We start from the raw sequence: 18,217 nt of genomic DNA, 5'->3' as shown, positions 1-18,217 counted from the left end.
GGTCAGGGCTTTGTGATGGCCACTCCAATACCTTGACTTTGTTGTCCTTAAGCCATTTTAAAACAACTTTGGAAGTATGCTTGGGGTCATTGTCCATTTGGAAGACCCATTTGCGACCAAGCTTTAACTTCCTGACTGATGTCTTGGGATGTTGCTTCAATATATCCACATTTTCCTAACTCATGATGCCATCTATTTTGTGAAGTGCACCAGTTCCTCCTGCAGCAAAGCACACCCACAGCATGATGCTGCCACTCCTGTGCTTCATGTTTGGGATGTTGTTCATTGGCTTGAAAGCCCCCCCCCCTTTTCCTCCAAACATAACGATGGTCATTCTGGCCAAACAGTTCTATTTTTGTTTCATCAGACCAGAGGACATTTCTCCATGTGCAGTTGAAAACCATAGTCTGTATTTTTTATGGTGGTTTTGGAGCAGTGTCTTCTTCCTTGCTGAGTGGCCTTTCAGGTTTTGTTGATATAGGACTCGTTTTACTGTCGATATAGATACTTTTGTACCTGTTTCCTCCAGCATCTTCACAAGGTCCTTTGCTGCTGTTCTGGGATTGATTTGTACTTTTTCACACCACGTCCGTTCATCTCTAGGAAACAGAACGCGTCTCCTTCCTGAGCGTATGACTGCTGCGTGGTCCCATGGTGTTTATACTTGCGTACTATTGTTTGTACAGATTAACGTGGTACCTTCAACCATTTGGAAATTGCTCCCAAGGATGAACCAGACTTGTGGAGGTCTACACTTTATTTCTGATGTCTTGGCTGATTTGATTTTTTGATTTTCCCATGATGTCATGCAAAGAGGTGCTGAGTTTGGAGGTAGGCCTTAATACATCCACAGGTACACCTCCAATTGACTCAAATGATGTCAATTAGCCTATCAGAAGCTTCTAAAGCCATGACATAATTTTCTGGAATTTTCTGAGCTGTTGAAAGGCACAGACAACTTAGTGTATGTAAACATCTGACCCACTGGAATTGTGATACAGTGAATAAGTGAAATAATCTGTCTAAACAATTGTTGGAAAAATTACTTGTCATGCACAAAGTAGATGTGCTAACCGACTTGCCAAAACTATAGTTTGTTAATTTGTGGAGTTGTTGAAAACAAGTTTTAATGACTCCAACCTAAGTGTTTGTAAACTTCCGACTTCAACTGTGTAACCAGCCATTTATCTATCGTAGTTTACAAGAATTCATACAAAGTCCAATTCATGATGCTTAAATAAGTGTTGTTTTTAAGTTGAAGATCCAGTTGAGGCGTGTTCAGGCAACTCCATTAAAGCAGGTTTTTGGGCTCCATGTGATTTTTCTGTACTCTCACTCACTCACTCACTCAATATGGTGTGACATAGTGTGGGGCTTACAGACACACACACAGCCTGCAATTGTTACCTGCGTTCAAACCATCAAAGAACCGTTAGATCTAGAGCTCTGAAACTGTAGAACCCTGTTCTAGAGCTTTATTCGGTAGTGCACGGTGAGTTGTGTGTGTCTAGAAGGTTCTCAGGCTGAGAAACAGCCTCGTCAATTTGCAGTGTCTTCAATTAATTTAACGTCGCAGAAATGACGACATTTTGAGATGTCCCAGAATCACAAGACTATGTACATTGAAACCGCCTTGGTCCCTAGAGTCCGACCCAACAGGTTTCTGTCCGAAAGCTTGTTCACGGACCCCGTAGCAACCCCTGAAAAAACGTGAATTTTCAGCACTAATTAAGGGCGCTGCTCTGGCTCCGAATGACCTATCGAGATGAATTTGGGGTCGCCTCAGCTAGGCCTACGCAATGTCAGAACTGGACCCGCAGCTCCAATTTGTTTTTTTAATGGTTTGAACAGAAGGCGCTATGAATTGTGGGCCGGCTTTGAAATATGCGATTGTTGGTTTCTAAAAGAGTTATACATACTGACAAACATACTTTGTCCAAGTTTGGTGCCAGTATGATATCTTATTGACTGATGGCTGACTTGATGACAGTATAAATATATTGGTATTGTACGTTTTACATTGCGAATGGACAATGTACATTTCCATTGTATTTAATGAGGGATTTACCTACACCAAATGGACAGGCCGAAATCAACACCAACAAGCGATTGGACAGTGTCCAATTACACACATGCTATATTGTCAGTGTGAACATGCTCTTCTGCAAGTTGCCAATGTATATCCATAAGATCTCCCCGTTACGAAATGGAAATGCTGAATCATCACCAATGAGAAATTCTGCCTTCCTTTGATCAAATAGAACTTCTCGGTTGATTCAGGGCTTAACTTCTTGAAACTCCCCATCCCGGATCCGGGATCGTGACTAAAGCCTCAGGCTCATTAGCATAACGCAACGTTAACGATTTCTGAAAATCGCAAATAAAATTAAAATAATGCGTTTGCTCTCAAGCTTAGCCTTTTCTTAACAACACTGTCATCTCAGATTTTCAAAATATGCTTTTGAACCATAGAAATTGACTAATTTGTGTAAGAGTATGCAAAGCTAGCATAGCATTTTGTGTAGCATGTAGCATGCAACATTTTCACAAAAACCAGATAACCAAATAAATAAAATCATTTACCTTTGAAGAGCTTCTGATGTTTTCAATGAGGAGAGTCTCAGTCACATACCAAATGCGCAGTGTTTCCTGAAAGCGTCTGTGTGTAGGAGAAATCGTTCTGTTTTCTACATTGCGTCTGGCTACCGAAACGAACCGAAAATGCAGTCACCTACAACGTGAAACTTTTTCCGGATTAACTACATAATATCGACCGAAACATGGCAAACGTTGTTTGGAATCAATCCTCAAGGTGTTTTTTCACATATCTCTTCATTGACATGCAGTTCGTGGAAGCTTGCTTTCCTCTCTGTGTCCCATGGAAAAATACTGGCAGGTGACTTTTGCGCACCAATTTCGGCGCAGGACACCGGGCGGACACGTGGTAAATGTGGTCTGTTATGGTCAATCTTCCAATGATCTGCCCACAAATACGTCACAATGCTGCAGACACCTTGGGGAAACGACAGAAAGGGCTGACTAATTCCTCTTGCGTTCACAGCCATATAAGGAGATCTTGAAAAACAGAGCCTCAAAAATCCTTGTCATTTCCTGGATGCCATCTCATCTTGGTTTTGCCTGAAGCTCACGTTTTAGGGCACGCACAGAGAAGATCTTTGTATTTCTGGACACGTCAGAGTGTTTTCTTTCGAACGGTAGCAATTATATGCATAGTCGAGCATCTTTTTGTGACAAAATATCTTGTTTAAAACGGGAACGTTTTTCATCCAAAAATGAAATTGCGCCCCCAGAGCATCAACAGGTTAACATAGTGATGTATATCATTTGGTCAGTATATAGGCCATCTCAACATTTATATATGCCATTTGCACATGGTTCACTGTTTGAAAGCTGACTTCCTATGATCATATATGGCAAATGGACATAACAGCCTGATTTAGTACTTATATATATAAAAACATCTCATGCATACACCATTTGGACATGCTTCACTGATTTTCGGGCTCTGGCTAACGTCCCATGATCATATATGGCAAATGGACAAAACAAAGGCCTTTTGGGCAAACTCAATATAATAAGACAAATGTATGTCCATATGGTTACTACATATGTATAATTGACCTAAAGACATTTCGAAAAATGGTACAGAACACACTTGATATGAGGGTTTACAATTTTGAAAAAAAATGAGATTTTGAAAATTTCAACCTTGAGACCTGACTTTGACCATTTCCCATATGAAATCCTACAGTGGAGCGCGCTCACCCCGTTTGGGATTTTTGGATTGTGACCCCTGGCATTTGCCATGTTTCGCTTGCAGTATGTTTTTGATCAATTGCCGTCCATTTGATTGGTGTTTGCGATTGTGTATATGGTTCGCCCAATGCCAATAAGTAGCCATTCATTTTGATCCATTTCATGGGGGCCTTCCCTTACCACTAGATAGGCCAGCTGAAAAGTCAATTGGCTACACAGTGCCTTCAGAAAGTATTCACACCCCTTAACTTTTGCAAATGTGTTATAGCCTGAATTAAAAATGTATTAAATTGAGCTTTTGTGTCACAGGCCTACACACAATACCCCATAATGTCAAAGTGGAATTATGTTTAAAATGTATTAAATGAAAAGCTGAAATATCTTGACTCTAAGTATTACACCCCTTTGTTATGGCAAGCCTTAATACGTGTAGGAGTAAAAATATGCTTACGTCACTTAAGTTGCATGGACTCGGTGTGCAATAATAGTGTTTTAACATGATTTTTGAATGACTACCTCATCTGTACCACACACATGTTTCTGTCAGGTCCCTCAGTCGAGCTGTGAATTTCAAACACAGATTCAACCACAAAGACCTGGTAGGTTTTCTAATTGAATGTTCCCATGTCTAGTTAGTCTTGACTTAAATTGACTTTAAAATCAATGCAAGACTTGAAAATGGCTGTTTAGCAATGATCAACCACCAACTTGACAGTGCTTGAAGAATTTTGAAAAGAATGTGCAAATATTGTACAATCCAGGTGTGCAAAGCTCTAAGAGACTTACCCAGACAGGCTCACAGCTATAAGTGATGCAAAATGTGATTCTAACATGTATTGACTCAGGGGTGTGAATACTTATGTTGATTTGATATTTCTCTTTCATTTTAAATACATTTGTAAACATTTCTCTAAACATGTTTTCACTTTGTCATTATGGGGTGATGGGTGGGATGTATTTAATCCATTTTGAATTGAGGCTGTAACAACAATGTTGAATACGTCGAGGGGTATGAATTCTTTCTAAAGGCACTGTATATCGCTAAAAAATCAAACAAAAATGTCTTCATTTCAAGATGTCCTCCCATAGATGTTTTTGCTTGTACTGTTGAAAAGCGATATACACAACTTGAAGGAGTAGGGGCATTCAAGGAGTTGGTCTGATCGGATTCCGTGAGGTCATTGGCCTCCCCCTTGCTTGAGGAGCAAATAGAGAACAATAGAGGAAAGCCCCCCCCCTCCACCCACTCACTCACTTGTGCAATGACTTGCCTGGACCACCTAATTCAGATGTGCCTTTTTTGTTAAGTAAATCAAATTATATTTTATTTGTCACATGCACTGAATACAACAGGTGTAGACCTCACAGTGAAATGCTTACTTACAAGCCCTTAACCAACAATGCTTTAAAGAAGTTTTGAGAAAAATAGGTGTAAAGTAAAAAATAATGACAAAGCAACAAATAATTAAACAGCAGCAATAAAATAACGGTAGCGAGGCTATATACAGGGGTACCGGTACAGAGTTGATGTGTGGGTGTAACAGTTTCTTCCTTCCCTCTCTTCGCCCCTACCTGGGCTCAAACCAGGGACCCTCTGCACACATCAACCGTCACCCTCGAAGCATCGTTACCTATCGCTCCACAAAAGCTGCGGCCCTTGCAGAGAAAGGGAAACAACTACTTCAAGGACTCCGCAAGTGATGTCACTGATTTTCAATGCTATTAGCACGCACCCCGCTAACTAACTAGACATTTCAAACCGATTACAAGGGGGCACTGGTTTGTCGAGGTAATATGTACATGAAGGTAGAGTTAGAGACTATGCATAGATTAGCAGTAGCGTAAAAGTAGGGTCTGGGTAGCCCTTTGATGAACTGTTCAGGAGTCTTATGGCTTGGGAGTAGAAGCTGCCTTTGGACCTAGACTTGGTGCTCCGGATACCGGTTGCTGTGCGGTATGCATAGAGAACAGTCTATGACTAGGGTAGCTGGAGTCTGACAATTTTTAGGGCCTTCCTCTGACATCACCTGGTATAGAGGTCCTGGATGGCAGGAAGCTTAACCAAAGTGATGTACTGGGCCATATGCACTACCCTCTAGAGCCTTGCTGTCAGAGTCCGAGCAGTTGCCATACCAGGCAGTGATACAACCTGTCAGGATGCTCTCGACGGTGCAGCTGTAAAACCTTTTGAGGACCCATGCTGAGTCTCCTGAGGAGGAATAGGCTTTGTCTTTCCCGCTTCAGGACTTTCTTGGCAGACTTGTTGATGGTGTTGGAGTTGTGCCTGGCAATGCAGTCATGAGTGAACAGGAAGTATAGGGGTACGCACCCCTGAGGGGCCCTTGTTTTGAGGATCAGCGTGGCAGATGTGTTGTTGCCTAGCCTTACCACCTGGGGGTGGCCCATCAGGAAGTCCAGGATCCAGTAGCATTGGGAGGTGTTTAGTCCCTGGGTCCTTAGCTTCATGATGATCTTTGAGGGCACAATGGTGTTGAACGCTGAGCTGTAGTCAATGAATAGCATTCTTGCATAGGTGTTCCTTGTGTCCAGGTGGGAAAGAGCAGTGTGGAGTACAATAGATTGCATGATCTGTTGGGGAGGTATGCAAATAGTGGGAATAGGGTTTCTGGGATAATGGTGTTGATGTGAGCTATGACCAGCCTTTCAAAGCATTTCATGGCCACAGACATGAGTGCTATGGGTCGGTAGTCATTTAGGCAGGTTACTCTTCTTGGGCACAGGGACTATGGTGGTCTGCTTGAAACATGTTGGTATTACAGACTCCGTCAGGGACAGGTTGAAAATGTCAGTGAAGACATTTGCCAGTTGGTCAGCGCATGGTCGGAGCACACGTCCTGGTAATCCATCTGGTTGGGGTTTGTACGTACGGTGACATCTTTGCACTTATTGATGAAGTCAGTGACTGATGTGGTGTACTTCTCAATGCCATCAGAAGAATCCCGGAACATTTTCCAGTCTGTGTTAGCAAAACAGTTCTGTAGCTTAGCATCTGCTTCATCTGACCACTTTCTTATTGACCGAGTCACTGGTGCTTCTTGCTTTAGTTTTTGCTTGTAAGCAGGAATCCGGAGGATATAATTGTGGTCAGATTTGCCAAATGGAGGGAGAGCTTTGTCTCTGTGTGTGGAGTAAAGGTGGTCTAGAATTTATTTTTTATTTAAAAAAAATTGTTTTATTCTTCCTCTGGTTGCACATGTAAAGTGCTGGTAGAAATTCGGTAAAACTGATTTAAGTTTCCCGGTGTTAGTCACCGGCCACTAGGAGTGCCACTCTCCTGGATGAGAGTTTTCTTGCTTAAGGCCTTATACCGCTCATTGAGTGCTGTCTTAGTGCCAGCATCGGTTTCTGGTAGTAAATAGACAGCTACGAAGAATATAGATGAAAATGCTCTTGGTAAATAGTGTGGTCTACAGTGTATCATGAGATACAAAACATTTGAGACTTCCTTAGATTTCATGCACCAGCTGTTTACAAATATTCATAGACCGCCAACCCTGGTCTTACCAGAGGCCGCTGTTCTATCTTGCCGAAAAAGCTTAAACCCCCCCCCCCCCAGCTATATGTTATTCATGTTGTCGTTCAGCCACGAATGGGTGACACATAAGATGTTAGTTTTTAATGTCCCGTTGGTAGGATATAAGTGATCGTAGTAAGTCGATTTTATTTGCCATTGGTTGTACGTTGGCTAATAGGGCGTTGTACATTGGGGCGGCAGGTAGCCTAGTGGTTAGTGTTGGACTAGAAACCGGAAAGGTTGCAAGATCGAATCCCTGAGCCAACATGGTACAAATCTGTCGTTCTGCCCCTGAACAAGGCTGTCATTGAAAATAAGGATTTGTTCTTAATGGACTTGCCTAGTTAAATGAAGGTAAAAAATGTAATAAAAATGGGACCTATGGTAAAGGGAGATTACACACTTGCCGTCGGATCCTTACAAGGCACCCAGACCTTCGCCTTCGATGTCTCTTTCTCCTGCAAATGACTGGGATGAGGGGCCTTGTTGGGCATCTGAAGTAAATCCTTTCCGTCCGACTCGTTAAAGAAAAAGTATTCCTCCCGTACGGGGTGAGTAATCGCTGTCTTGTTATCTAGAAGCTATTTTCAGTCATACGATATTGTACAAAATAAGTTACAAATAACGTGAAAAAACACACGCAATAGCACTATTGGTGAGGGGATCGTAAAACGCCAGCCATCTCCTCCGGCTCCATCGTAGTGTTAAATTAGACTGGGGTGCCACTAAGGTTAGGGAAAAGGTTAGATTTAAAATGATATTTTATGGCTGTGTCAGATAGTGACTGCCCTGCAGAGTTGTGGGATTTAAACCAAAATCGAATCTGAGCTCAAAATCAATTGGCTATAAGGAAAGGGTGTTTTTAATCAGTTATGTCTTCATCTTTCATCTTCAACAGGCAAGGGCATGGAGGAGGTGAAGAGACTGCTGCTGTTGATCCTAGGCTGTGCTGTACAGGTAACATAGCCTTTTCTAACATATTAAACAGATTTTAAACAGAGTATCTTTCTTGCAAAATTGATTTGATCTCAATGATAATCTGAATGAATAAAGTTAAAATTACAAAACATTAACAAACCCTTTTAATTGAGCCAATCAGGTAGGCCTACTTTAGAATTAGATTCCCAATTGAAGACTGAGTCTGTGTAGAAGCAGTCAGTCATATCCTTTTATTATACTGTAAACTATCGGCTTTGGCAAACCTTATACATATTGTGTTCAGTACCAGTCAAAAGTTTGGACACAACTACTCATTCAAGGGTTTTTCTTTATTTTTACTATTTTCTACATTGTAGAATAATAGTGAAGACATCAAAACTACACATATGGAATCATTGTTGTAACCAAAAAAAGTGTTAAACGAATCAAAATATATATGAGATTTTTCAAAGTAGCCACCCTTTGCCACAATGACAGCTTTGCACACTCTTGGTATTCTCTCAACCAGCTTCATGAGGAATGCTTTTCTAATGGTCTTGAAGGAATTCTCACATATGCTGAGCACTTGTTGGCTGATTTTCCTTCACTCTGCGGTCTAACTCATCCCAAACCATCTCATTTGGGTTGAGGTCGGGGGTTTGTGGCCAGGTCATCTGATGCAGCACTCATCACTCGCCTTTTTGGTCAAATTGCCCTTACATAACCTGGAGATGTGTTTTGGGTCATTGTTCTGTTGAAAAATAAATTATAGTCCCACGAAGCGCAAACCAGATGGGATGGCGTACATCTGCAGAATGCTGTGGTAGCCATGCTGGTTAAGTGTGCCTTGAATTCTAAATAAATCAGTGTCAACAGCAAAGAACCATCACACCACTTCCTCCATGCTTCAGACCAAAGGACATATTTCCACCGGTCTAATGTGTTTCTTGGCTCGTGTTTCTTGTCCCAAGCAAGTCTCTTCTTCTTATTGGTGTCCTTTTTAGTGTTTTCTTTGCAGCAATTTGACCATGAAGGCCTGAATCACGCAGTCTCATCTGAACAGTTGATGTTGAATTGTGTCTGTTACTTGAACTCTGATGCATTTATTTGGGCTGGTAACTCTAATGAACGTATCCTCTGCAGCAGAGGTAACTCTGGGTCTTCCATTCCTGTGGTGGTCCTCATGAGAGCCAGTTTCATAATAGCGCTTGATGATTTTTGCAAATGCACTTGAAGAAACTGTCAAAGTTCTTGAAATGTTCCAGATTGACTGACCTTAATGTCTTAAAGTAATGATGGACTGTTGTTTCTCTTTGCTTTTTTTGAGCTGTTCTTGCCATAATATGGACTTGGTCTTTTACCAAATAGAGCTATCTTCTGTATACTACCTCTACCTTGTCACAACACAACTCATTGTCTCAAACGCATTAAGAAAGAAAATCCACAATTTAACTTTTAACACTGCACACCTGTTAATTGAAATGCATTCCAGGTACCACATGAAGCTGGTTGAGAGAATGCCAAGAGTGTGAAAAGGGTGGCTACTTTGAAAAATTTCAAATAAATTTTGATTTGCTGAACACTTTTTGGTTACTACATGAGTCCATGTGTTATTTCATAGTTTTGATGTTTTCACTATTATTCTACAATGTAGAAAATAGTAAAAATAAAAAAAAACTGGAATGAGCAGGTGTCCAAACTTTTGACTGGTACTGAATGTGTATAAATGTATACGTTTTGTCACATATACCGGATGTGAAATGTGCTGTTTTACATGGTCAGCCATAGTAGTATGGTGCCCCATCAGGCAAATTAGGGTTAAGTGCCTATATTTCTTTTCACATTGTTGACTCAGGTATTTGAACCAGCTACATTTCGGTTGGCCCAGCGCTCTAACTGCTAGTCTACCTGGCGCCCCACCTTGCACATGATCACACCAGGAAGCAAAGCTTCATTGGCATAACTTTACATGTTAGAACGCATCCCTGTATTAACTGAAACAGATAACATTAAACATTAGTGCAACAGCAACGACCTGTTATCTTATCAGCATTTTAGGAATCAATTCAAAATGGCCATAAAAAGTTTTGAGATTAATTTCTCTTTTGAAGTCAACATGTCCAATGTAGCACCAGTATAACAGAGCATGTAAGAGGCTCATAGAGATAAAGGGTTAAATAGTGCAGGGCCCACCCACCTGTACCTATACCAGAGGCTGTACTGTTCCATTCCCGTGGCTCTATCTCTCTAGTTTCAGCTCTGTACACTATTGTTTTCATTCCCTCCAATCACCGGGCCTCTCCCCCTCTTTTTTTCTCTCTTTGTTACACTGCCCTGGTTTTTCTTGTTCCTGGGGGAAAAGCCGGATAGAGATGAAGTGTTGAATAGTTGTTGACTTTTCCTCAGTTATTTTTCCGATACCTAAAAAAAATAAAAAATAAAAATGTCAACGTCATGCATAGATGCATCAACTTTGAAAATGTACTACATCATCTACACCTCTTAATTGTTTTCTCCCCTTTTGAATGGTAATTACTCAAGTCTGTGCTTCTTCAAGTCCTCCACATTACCCTTAACTGTATTTCTATAAGATTTAGAACATTCTTTTCATATGGCTTATTTGTATTTATGACCATTCAAACACCCAGTCCTTTGTGTTCAATAGAGAATGTGAAAACCTGATTTTAGCTTATAGTCACGACCTATAGGTATCTAATAGAAATGCCTGCCAATGTTACTTCCTCTGCAGTGTGAGAGGAAAGAAGAGATCATTGAGAAAATCAAACTGCTCGACATCGAGAAGCAGGCAGCCATCGTCTCCCACATTCAAGAGGTGAGTAGTGCAGGTGTTCACGTCGAAGCAGGCACACATGTTCATGCGCATCAGCACTTCCTTTTTTTTGTAGTGAATTTTTTTTCTCATGTTATCTTCAGGTACGCATCTGGCTAAATCTGGCACATTTACAGAAACCTTGATTGATGTGCACTGTCCCTGTCAAATAAATCTAATGATGTAAAGACATATTCAGGTTTTACTCCTCGGCCTACACTTTAACAGTATGGCATTTCCATTGACATTTAGGGGATCATGTTCATGCGTGTCTGTCAATTTGTTTATTGACAAATATTTTATCACAGGTACTTTGCATCTTCACATAGACACATTAAAGTCTTATTCCCAGGCCTACAGTAATATATTTATTTTTACAATATTGTTATTTTTTTCTTCACAGACACATAAATACAAGGGAGGGGGCACTGTTACTACACATGTATTGGGTTTCAATGTAGAACTTATGGCATTCCTGTTTACATTGTTATATTGTCTGCCTACCCCTTCAGGTGACCCATAACCAGGAGAATGTGTTGGACATGCAGTGGCTGGAGCTGCCAGACATGCCCCCTGAGGAGCTCAACCCCCTGTCCCGTAACATGGCCCTTCACCTCCGCAAACTCATAGATGAACGAGATGAATGTGCAGAGGTTGGCATCTAAGACGGAACAAGTCTGAAACGCGTCCAAATCAACTGTATTACCCACAATAAATGTACTGTCATTCAGACTTGATTTGTGCCCTTTCTATACCCAGTCAATAGACTGACAGAATTCTTCTCCAACATCCTCCAGGTGATCGTGGAGCTGACCCAGGAGAAGGACTACCTCCAGTCCCAGCAGCCCTCCAATCACATCGGTTACCCCTGTCCTGAGAGGAATGTGTTGGGCCTGGACGGACCCGTCTCACTGCTGTCCAAAGAGGACCGCCAGCACCTGGCTGTGGAGCTGGCCGACACTAAAGCCAAACTGAGACGCTCACGGCAGGAACTGTGAGTCAGAATAGGGGACAAGTTAGAGTCAGGGGTAACATTTTAGCATTTAGTACATTTTATTAAGACAAATAATTCCCTAAGATGTTAACTTCAGAAACACTGCAAGCACCCTGAGAAAAAATATTGGCTCTAAATAAACTATACTATACATGATTACATGTCTGAATCCATTTATTTGCCAACCTAATGTGTGCCGTCTCTCTCCCAGGGAGGAGAAGACTGAGCATCTGATGGATACCAAACATGAGGTGGAGAGGCTGGACCTGGAGATGCAGAAACTCAAGCAAGAGGTGTGAATTTCCTCTTTCATTTTAGAAAGATTTCCTCCAAATCTTGACCACAAATGACTAACAGGTCAAAAAAAAGCTTTGAAATTCCATCTTCAGAAGTTTCACAGTAGTGAACATTTTAGCTGATGTCACATTCTCAAAGCCATTACAATTTTTGGATATTCATATGAGACTAGGAAGTTCTGAAATGGAAAGATCCAGTCCATCTAGTTTGTTGTATAATTCATGTGCCTTTACTTTGCAACAACCAAACAGAGGCAGTATACAATTTCTGCAATTATAACCTCCAGACCAGATCCATAGTGTGCTTTTATGCCCTGTGCAGAACATGCAGGTGCTGGCGGAGGCACGGTCGGTGCGTGCCTACAGGGATGAGGTGGATGCTCTGAGGGAGAAGGCAGCCAAGGTGGACAGACTGGACACAGAGCTGTCACGCTGCAAGGAGAGGCTACACGACGTCCACTTCTACAAGACACGAGTCGAGGTGAGAGACACTGAGCATTGAATTTAATTGATTTAAACTCACCAACATCAATTTCATGAAAGCTAGAATAAAATACAATACTGTACATTAACAACACATGTAAAAGGAAAACACCTTTGTTTGCTCCACTGTTCACGCACCTTTGTTTGCAAGTGAAGTAGGGACAGCATTTATTTTTCTCATTATCAACACACATCCGCATGTATAGCCTATCTCATCTGTCAAGACGAATTAATATTGGTTGTGCATATTAAGACCCATAATCCTTAGCAGCACATCTTTCATGTCTCTGGGTCAAATCAGTTCCACTTCATTGACTAGAACCCCTGCTGTCTCTGTCACAGGGGAACAATGGCACCTCCTGATCAGCAGAATTGAGTTTGTCCAGGAAGGGAGCTCCACAGCTGTTAGTGGCAGGCCTTTGAATCACTATATTTCCTATTGTCTCCATCTATGCCTCATTTTATATTTCACTGTCTCCTTACTTAGATTAAAAAATATATGGATATATTCGCTACATTGCAGTCCGACTTAACGGAATTACAAATCACCTTGATTCCCAAATAACTACTCATAATGTGATCATGATTAGAAAACCTGCACAGCGTCTCAGGCCAATCCCCTTCAACACGCTGTATATGTCCCTCTGTTTTAGGGGTGTCCCTAAAATCTCCATCGACCAATCAATTGGTCAAAAATTGTAAACATGTATTTTCCATATATAGACACACCCCATGTGTTTTTAATAAAATCAACTATATCTACTGAACTTGTCTGATGCTTTAAGCATGCTGTTTGATTAAATCATTAAGACACACAAATGACTTGAGGGAGCCAGAGATAAAGATGGCCTAACTGGAAGAAGAAAAAAACTGTTCCTGACTCTCTTCCTCCCAATGCTGCTGGCCTTCGCAAATTCTGGGATATGTGAGTCGGTCGCGTCTCACCTCAACAACAGCCAGTGAAATTGCAGGGCGCCAAATTAAAATCGACAGAAATTCCATAATTAAAATTCCTCAAACATACAAAGTATTTTACACCATTTTAAAGATACCCTTGTTGTAAATCCAGCCACAGTGTCCGATTTCAAAAAGGCTTTACGACGAAAGCACACCAAATGATTGTTAGGTCAGTACCTTGTCACACACAGCCACAAAAAGCAGAAATTGAGATAAAATGAATCACTAACCTTTGATCTTCATAAGATGACATTCAAAGTACTTCATGTTACACAATACATGTATGTTTTGTTCGATAAAGTTCATATTTATATCCAAAAATCTCCGTTTACATTGGTGTGTTATGTTCAGTAGTTCCAAAACATCCAGTGATTTTTGCAGAGAGCCACATCAATTTACAGAAATACTCATAATAAACATTGATAAAAGATACAACTGTTACGCATGGAATTTTAGATCCACTTCTCCTTAATGCAACCGCTGTGTCAGATTTCAAAATAACTTTACGGAAAAAGCACATCATGCAATAATCTGTGTACAGCACACAGACAACAACAAAACAAGCATACAGATATCCGCGATGTTGTGGAGTCAACTGAAGTAAGAAATAGCATTATAAATATTCACTTACCTTTGATCTTCATCAGAATGCACTCCCAGGAATCCCAGTTCCACAATAAATGTTTGTTTTGTTCGATAAAGTCCATAATTTATTTCCAAATACCTCCTTTTTGTTCGCGTACGCAATCCAAACTCACAAGGCGCGGGCAAGGCCAGGCGAAAGTTCAGACGAAAAGTCATATTACAGTTCGTAGAAACATGTCAAACGAAGTATAGAATCAATCTTTAGGATTTTTTTATCAATAATCTTCAATAATGTTGCTGGTAATAGGGTACGTTAGCGGTTGGCAACCTTTTCAATTTGGAGTACCAATTTACTCTTGCCATTTCTACCGATCTGCTTGCCAGTTATGATTTTCGTATGCACATTTTTGTGTAACGGTTTTGCTTAATTTATAATAGTCTCAATCATTGTCATGTGTTTAATCTGAATTTATATTAAAATTATACAAATCTAAAAGCAGGTAGAAAATATCCCGATAGTCAATGTGATTTATATACATTTTTATCATGGCCTGTCTGCAATGAACTTGTATCAACTATCGACTGTTTCCGGCCCGACGCTCACGCTAGCAAACGTCCAACATTGTATCAAATATTCTGGGCCCTCAGTTTCCTGCGCAAGTGAGCTCAGGACAGACAGCTGTAGGCTATTTGTGCAAGGAATAAGAAGTAATTGGGTGTTTTTATGTTTTCACTGGATCTGAGCACAACATCTTTCCCATTCATGTCGAGTGGTTATCGATAGGGAGAGAGCTGGAAAATGTTTCAAATAGTTTGAGGAACTCATTCTCATTGGATAATAAAAATACTTTGTTTACTTACTGTTTGAGGTGAAGAAAAAATGCTTTATATGCCTAATTCTATGCATAATCAGGTGTGTGTCCTTACTCAACATTGACAGGAGTGCTCCAAACAAGAGGCGATTTAATAAATTGGCAAAACTCGTAAATGGAATGAAATAAACCAAAACTTGTTTCTCACAGGTGTAGCATGCGTTGTGAGCATTGCAAACATGTCCATGGTGATATAAGTAATGGGAAATTGATAGACATTAACAATCAAAGGGAAAACAATTCACACAATTAAGTTATGAAACCATGAATTCGCAGGAGAGAGCACATTCTGGAGAGAGACTAAGTGCCTTTTGCATCTCAGCCACACACCCCTTTTTCTTGGACCGTGGCATCTCCGTGACCTCAATAGATTAGTCCACTGAGATGGCTGTGAATCAGACAGGTGTCTCGTGTGCCATTAAGGGATTTTTTTTTTTTAAATGTAGATATTTGCGATGCTCAACTAAAAGAATCTTGGTCAACCAACAGCCTATCGACCAAACAATTGACCAGTCGACTAAATGGGGTTAACCCTACTTTGTTTCCATCTGACAGTTTGTCTGTGTTTCTTCTCTGTGTGTATTTCCAGGAGCTGAGAGAGGACAACGTGACTCTGATTGATACCAAAGCCATGCTGGAAGAGCAGCTGGGGGCAGCCAGGGGGCGCTGTGACAAACTACATGAGTTGGAGAAGGAGAACCTGCAGCTGCGCTCCAAACTCCATGACATGGAGATGGTAAGAAATGCAGTAGGGATTGGTTCATCTGTCTGTTTGTCTGTCCATCTGTGTGTGCTATATGTCAGTGTATGTTATGTCAATGCAGTGTTTGTGTATACAGTGCATCCGGAAAGTATTCAGACCCCTTAACTTTTTCCACATTTTATGTTAGCCTTTTTCTATTAAAAAAAATCCCTCATCAATCTACATACAATGCCGAATAATGACAAAGCAAAAACAGGTTTTTAGACATTTCTGAAAATATATTTGGAGTTTCTCCCATTTTTCTCTGCAGATCCTCTCAAGCTCTGTCAGGTTGGATGGGAAGTGTCGTTGCGCAGCTGTTTTCAGGTCTCTCCAGTTCAAGTCCAGGCTCTGGCTGGGCCACTCAAGGATATTCAGAGACTTGTTCCAAGCCTCTCCTGCATTGTCTTGGCTGTGTGCTTAAGGTCATTGTCCTGTTGGAAGGTGAACCTTCGCCCCAGTCTGAGGTCTTGAGATCTCTGGAGCAGGTTTTCATCAAGCGTCAGGTTTCCTCCAGACATGACGCTTGGCATTCAGCCCAAAGATATCAGTCTTGGTTTCATCAGACCAGAGAATCTTGTTTCTCATTGGCTGAAGTGTCCTTTAGGTGCCTTTTGGCAAACTCCAAGCGGGCTGTCATGTGCATTTTATTGAGGATAAGCTTTCGTCTGGCCACTCTACAATCAAGGCCTGATTGGTGGAGTGCTGCAAAGACGGTTGTCCTTCTAGATGGTTCTTCTATCTCCACAGAGGAACTCTGGAGCTCTCTGAGTGACCATATGGTTGTTGGTCACCTCCCTGACCAAGGCCCTTCTCCCACGATTGCTCCGTTTGGCTGGACGGCCAGCTCTAGAAAGAGTCTTGGTGGTTCCAAACTTCTTCCATTTAAGAATGATGGAGGCCAATGTGTTCTTGGGGACATTCAATGATGGCAACATTTTTTGGTACCCTTCCCCAGATCTGTGCCTCGACACTATCCTGCCTCGGAGCTCTACAGACATTCCTTTGACCTCATTGCTTGGTTTTTGCTCTTACATGCAATGTCAACTGTGGGACCTTATATAGACAAGTGTGTGCCTTTCCAAATCATGTCCAATCAATTGAATTACCACAGGTGGACTAATGAAGTTGTGGAAACATCTCAAGGATGATCAATGGAAACAGGATGCACATGAGCTACATTTTGAGTCTCATAGCAAATAAATGATGTGATATACAATTTCTAAACCTGTTTTAGCTTTGTTATTATGGGGTATTGTGTGTAGATTGAAGAGGGGAACAAATGAATTGAATCTGTTTTAGAATAAGGCTGTAACGTAACAAAATGTGGGAAAAAATCAAGGGGTCTGAGTGCTCTGTTAACTGTGTATATGTTGGTGTGTGTCTGACTCACCCTGCTGTCCCTCTCAGGACCGGGTCACAGATAAGAAGCGCCTGGAGGAGCTGATAGAGGAGAACATGCTGCTGGAGATCTCTCAGAAACAGAGCATGAACGAGTCTACCCACCTTGGCTGGGAGCTGGAGCAGCTTGCTAAGAACAATGACAACAGTGACAGTAAAGGCACATACACATGCATATTCTCTCTCACTATCTCTCTCACTATCTCTCTCACTCTCTCTCTCACTCTCTCTCTCACACTCTCTCTCACACTCTCTCTCACTCTCTCTCTCTCTCTCTCTCTCTCTCTCTCTCTCTCTCTCTCTCTCTCTCTCTCTCTCTCTCTCTCTCTCTCTCTCTCTCTCTCTCACTCTCTCTCTCTCTCACTCTCTCTCTCTCTCACTCTCTCTCTCTCTCACTCTCTCTCTCACACTCTCACTCAAAACATGTGTAGGTTTTTCCCCAGCTATATCACTTTGAGTAGTGGGCCTGTACTGTTCAGTTCATAGGTTTGTTTTCCGCGGCCACCCATACGTAACATATCTGCACGCATGTAGTCACTGTAGGGTCTGCTAAATGGCACATATATTATTCTGCTGACAGCCAACATGTATAAATCATCTTTGATTAGTGGCTGATGGAGATTTTGGTTGAAAAATGCTGAAAATCAAAGATTCTCAGTGAATCCTGCCAGAACTTGTGGCGCAACCTAAAATAAAAATTAAGATCAGTCACTATGCTGTTGATACTTGAATTAGACAATTGAATTGTATCATAATTTCAGTTTTTTTATTAGAGAGGTTGAACGTCACTGTAGATTTACACGACATGTCTTTGCAGTGGTGTGTGT

The 18,217-nt window shown here is 41.3% G+C and overlaps 1 protein-coding gene across 1 annotated transcript in view; it reads left to right on the top strand.

Moving 5' to 3' along the window:
• ccdc88c (coiled-coil domain containing 88C) overlaps positions 1–18,217 on the top strand; it is an 85,496-nt gene that overhangs the window by 35,400 nt on the left and 31,879 nt on the right. Inside the window, 8 exon segments of the mRNA XM_064927939.1 lie at positions 8,211–8,269; positions 10,980–11,063; positions 11,573–11,713; positions 11,858–12,054; positions 12,266–12,347; positions 12,673–12,831; positions 15,837–15,983; positions 17,400–17,544. Of these exon segments, the coding sequence (XP_064784011.1) occupies positions 8,211–8,269; positions 10,980–11,063; positions 11,573–11,713; positions 11,858–12,054; positions 12,266–12,347; positions 12,673–12,831; positions 15,837–15,983; positions 17,400–17,544 (1,014 nt within the window).

The sequence above is a fragment of the Oncorhynchus masou genome, chromosome 21 (genome assembly GCF_036934945.1).
Source record: "Oncorhynchus masou masou isolate Uvic2021 chromosome 21, UVic_Omas_1.1, whole genome shotgun sequence".
Classification (NCBI taxonomy): Eukaryota; Metazoa; Chordata; class Actinopteri; order Salmoniformes; family Salmonidae; genus Oncorhynchus; species Oncorhynchus masou.
This window is presented reverse-complemented; position numbering and strand designations above follow the sequence as displayed.